The sequence below is a fragment of the Diaphorina citri genome, unplaced genomic scaffold (assembly GCF_000475195.1).
Source record: "Diaphorina citri unplaced genomic scaffold, Diaci psyllid genome assembly version 1.1 scaffold122, whole genome shotgun sequence".
In the NCBI taxonomy this organism is placed as follows: Eukaryota; Metazoa; Arthropoda; class Insecta; order Hemiptera; family Psyllidae; genus Diaphorina; species Diaphorina citri.
Window position 1 is genome coordinate 266,436 of NW_007377559.1, and position 4,384 is coordinate 270,819.

At 35.9% G+C, this 4,384-nt stretch overlaps 1 protein-coding gene across 1 annotated transcript in view; it reads right to left on the reverse strand.

Moving 5' to 3' along the window:
* Window positions 1-553: 553 nt before the first annotated feature.
* The window catches only part of LOC103524808 (mitochondrial import inner membrane translocase subunit Tim23), an 8,118-nt gene continuing 4,287 nt past the window's right edge, over window positions 554-4,384 (reverse strand). The window contains exon 5 of the mRNA XM_008489841.3: window positions 554-971. Coding sequence (XP_008488063.1) covers window positions 953-971 — 19 coding nt within the window. The 3' untranslated portion in view covers window positions 554-952. The remainder of the gene's footprint in view (window positions 972-4,384) is intronic.

Here is a 4,384-nt window from a genome sequence, read left to right on the forward strand (position 1 = left end):
TGGCCAGAAAAAAAAAATACCACGAATATGATAGACCTACCGTTTTGAACCAAAGATACGGATTGAAAAACTGATCACGCATGGATAATTGGTCTATTTCTGTTTTTAATTACATCTTATAACAAACATTTATTTAATTTTACGGGGGTTGTAAAATGAACTGACAAAAATATGATGACAAAAATGAGGGGGGAGGAGGCTATGCCCATGTGTTATGGTGAAAAAGAAAATCAAATAAATAAATAAAAATGGCAGAGACTTCCTGTAATGAAAATTTGCGAATTAAATGCACTGTCCCAAAGGAGATGTACACTTGAGTTGTAAAGTGAGGAGCGAGATCGTTTCCTATGCCGACTAGATCTATGGCGCTCCGCGGACTCATTTAATTATTCAGATAGATCATTACCAACTTATAGAACAACCTATTTTACTTCCCTCCCCCATTTTTTAAAATCATTTTTTTTTTTTTTTTTTTTTTTTGCACCCCAAATTACCAACACCACCAACTATCTCTATTGGTTAAAATCCGTGAAATGTGGTGCTCAATAGGTATCCCAAATAATATTAAAGATAAAAAATAAATAATTAGTTTGAACTTAAATCTAATGTCCCAACTAGGATTCAAACCATTGTCCCAGAAGATATTCGAAAGCAACTGTACACCTGGGACTTTAATTACCAAAACAATTCCCAAAGTACCTACATTAAAACGGCCTTCCTAAGGGGCCGCTAAACTATTCGTAGAAACTTGAATGTCTGACCTCACATGCAATACGAGTCCAAATTTCGGTCTCCAACAAACTTAACAGTAAAGAGACTCTTACAGAAAGTCCTAGCAAACATACCTCACAAATGGTGAAGGTTTTTAAAACGAGCATTATCACAATGTTTTCGATGTCGATGTATGTATGAAATGAACACTAAAATGTTTCGTTTAAAATCCCACGCGCTGTCAATCCGATATCCGTCTTCTGCAAGAAAAACCAAACAGAAATAGAACAAGATTGGTACCAGGGACGTAGTTCAATTAGAGAAAAAAAATATAAATAAACTGGTAAGAGTTCTTGAATTTGCGTACGTATCGTTTATACTGTCCACACAATTTTTATTAACTGTTAGCCAGATAGGTTAACGCCGGAGACGTTCTCTACCACCTAACCCTTAGAGCTCCATTTGGTCAAATTCTCAAATATATGAGGATAAAATTCCATGCCTCGGCTGGGATCGAACCCACGCCCTCCTGTTTACGAGGCGTTGCACGTGATTGGTACCTATCCAAATGGGAGTCCATCTGGACAATCGCGTGCTGCTGACTTTTCCTGTCCCCCTCAGACCTAACACTTTCTGTCAAAATGTAGCTATGTATAAGTAAATTAAAACCGGAGAAAAAATGAAACACAAAAACAGCTAGTTTGGATTTTCTTTTTCTAAAAAAGGCGGATATATTTTTGTTCTAACAACTAGGTATATTTCTAACTGATTTTTAACATGGCTTTGTCCATAGGATTGCAACATATTTGCCAAGACATGAAATAGTTGGATATCATTCATTTGATACCGAACTTTGAAGTAGGAAGGTATATTTTTTCTGTGGAAGTACCTAGGTAAATTTGGTAAATGTTGAAATCCAAAAGTGGTCTACATTGGGATTTTCAATCGATCTGGGTTTAAACTTTGTTTAAGTTAAATTGATTGGATTAAATAATCAGATTGATTTTGAACTTTGGAATAAAATTTAGGCACTCAAAAATCAGTTTACTTTGAACAACGTTTAAACACAGAGCCTGGTTGTTGTAGTGGTTGAATGCAACTACCTGTCTTCACTCTTCACATACCTTACCAATCTAAATAAAGCAGTATAGTTATATTTTATCAATTTTGCCTAATGTAGACTAAGATTGACCAAAAATTCAAGTTCATAGCAAATCAAAACCTTAACCGACAACAACCCACCTCCACAGATGAATAGTTTGACAATTAAAAGTTAAATTATTTTTAATTTTCAATTAAAAAGAATTTAACCTCCATGTTTAACACAAATGACTTAAAAGCTATCTGTAATTATTACTTTTATCATAAATACGATTTGAACTTTTTGACAAGAACAATGTTTTTTTTTCTGGTTCATAAGTTCGTGGTTCGATTATCTCAATTGTCTTTTTTTCTTTTTTTTTTTCAATGCAGAAAAAATCCATCAGATTGTTGTTTGATATATCATTACCTATATTATTTTCTTTTCCTTTATTTTCAGAACTCTGCTAGTGTTGCTTCAGAGAAACACCAAAACACCACTGATTATTTTGTACCTCATTTGGATGGCATTTGGAAACAAAGTTATGTTCTGGACTTGGTGGATGATGATTCTGATGAAGAATCTGAAGACAATGATGAAGATTTGAAACCTGAATCACAACCACTCCACACTACTCAGGAGGACTCGTTTCTTGCAGAACTGTCACAGATGTTCAAATAGTTTTTTTTTTTTTTTGTCTTTCATAAATTATGTAGGTCCATTAGCTGTCAAGTTACACCTATTTCAGCTTAACTCCATACACAAAAAGCCCACTCTGAGGCTTAGGTGTAGGGGCCACTGCCCCAAGGGACAAGTTAAGCTTATGGAAATCTACACCTTTTTCTAAAATTAATTTATTGAACAGCTTGAATAAGAAATGTTGCTTGAAGTATTGATATTGCTTTTTTTTAAGTACCTAATAGATAATAGGCCTTCCATTATAATTGCTAAATTGCAACACAAAAAGTGCTATAAGTTTTGAGAAAATCAAGATCTAATGTAATTAATATCAATAAACTATGCAAATATTTATTGGAATTTAAAATATGTAAAAGTTAAAAAGAAACAAATTAACAAAGATGAGATTACAAAAAAAAAAAAAAAAAAAAAAAAAAAAAAAAAAAAAAAATAAAAAAAAGCTTTTGTTGCATCAAGGAAAATGGAAGTTTCGCGGGCGTTTCAAAAAAGTTCCTTTTTGGAGTTTTTGGTATTTGGTAATTTGGTTTGGTTTAGAATATAGAATGGTTAGGGGTTAGGTTATTGCCAGATTTGAAATTTGAACTTTTGGCTTAGTCCATCACCTCAACTCTTGACTATGTTTCCTACTTCTGAATCGTTTTGAAAATGGACAAAATCAACCCAATGTCAACATGGATTTTGAGTACTAACACCTGCACACAGGTGATCAACCTTTATCAAAGTCTTGAGAAGAATGCTGCAACAAATCCAGACAATGAGGATTTTGAAACCATCAGACAGTTTTGGAAAGCTAACTTCAACAAAGTAAGTAAACCCAGTCTTTCAACTCCTTTGCTCAAAATCCCTTTACCAAATTTTGATCTTTTGCATGGAGATATTTCTTATTTAAAATTTAAGAAACTGTACCACATACATATTTTTTTACTTGTTTTGTGATTTTCATATTGTTGTTTGCCCTTTGCTCAAAATTCACTTTACCAAATTTTGATCTTTAGCATGGAGATATTTCTTATTTAAAATTTAAGAAACTGTACCACATACATATTTTTTTACTTGTTTTGTGATTTTCATATTGTTGTTTGCGGGTAACCGTACCCTCCAACGGGAAAGCTTGTGAATCAAAGTTTTTCTCCAGAGATTTGATAGAGGGGACTATAAAACTACTGAAATCTTATCGTTCCGAAAGCGAAGAGAGAAGAAGACAGGAGAGGAGAAAGACAGCCGTTCCGAGAACGAACCTTACCTGTTTAGGATAAAATCCGTCCCGGGCGGGAATTGAACCCGTGACCTAACGCTTACAAGGCTTGCGCACTACCTTCCAAGCTAACTAGGTAGCCATCATTTGGGAGGGAGCAGGTTTATGGATTTAATGTCACTTTTAACAACTTAGGTCTTTTCATGACGAGGGTTTTACCCACCATTTGGCGACAAGCTACCCGCCTCCCAAATTTAACCTCACCCAGACTGAGTGGAGCCGGGAACCCAGCAGCACGATTCCTGATATGGTCACCACCCATTTACTAACCACGTGCAACGTTGGTTAACTTCAGTGCTCCGTGGGGAAACTTTTTTTTTTAAGAGGTTTGACAGAGGGAACTGTAACTGCTATGGTCTTATTGTCCCGAAATCAAAGAGAGAAGGAAGACAGGATAGGAGAAAGCCAGCCGTTCCGAGAACGAACATTATCCCATCAGGATAAAATCCGCCCCGGGCGGGAATCGAACCCGCGGCCTAGCGCTTACAAGGCAGACGCACTACCAACTAAGCTAACTAGGCTGACTGGGGGACCTTAAACAGCCTGAAATTTCCCTTGCTACAGAAATGGTTTCAGGCCCCCTTGATGAACCTAGGCCTGATGACCCCCTCCCCTCTGGAAGCCCCTGGATAGGTGCA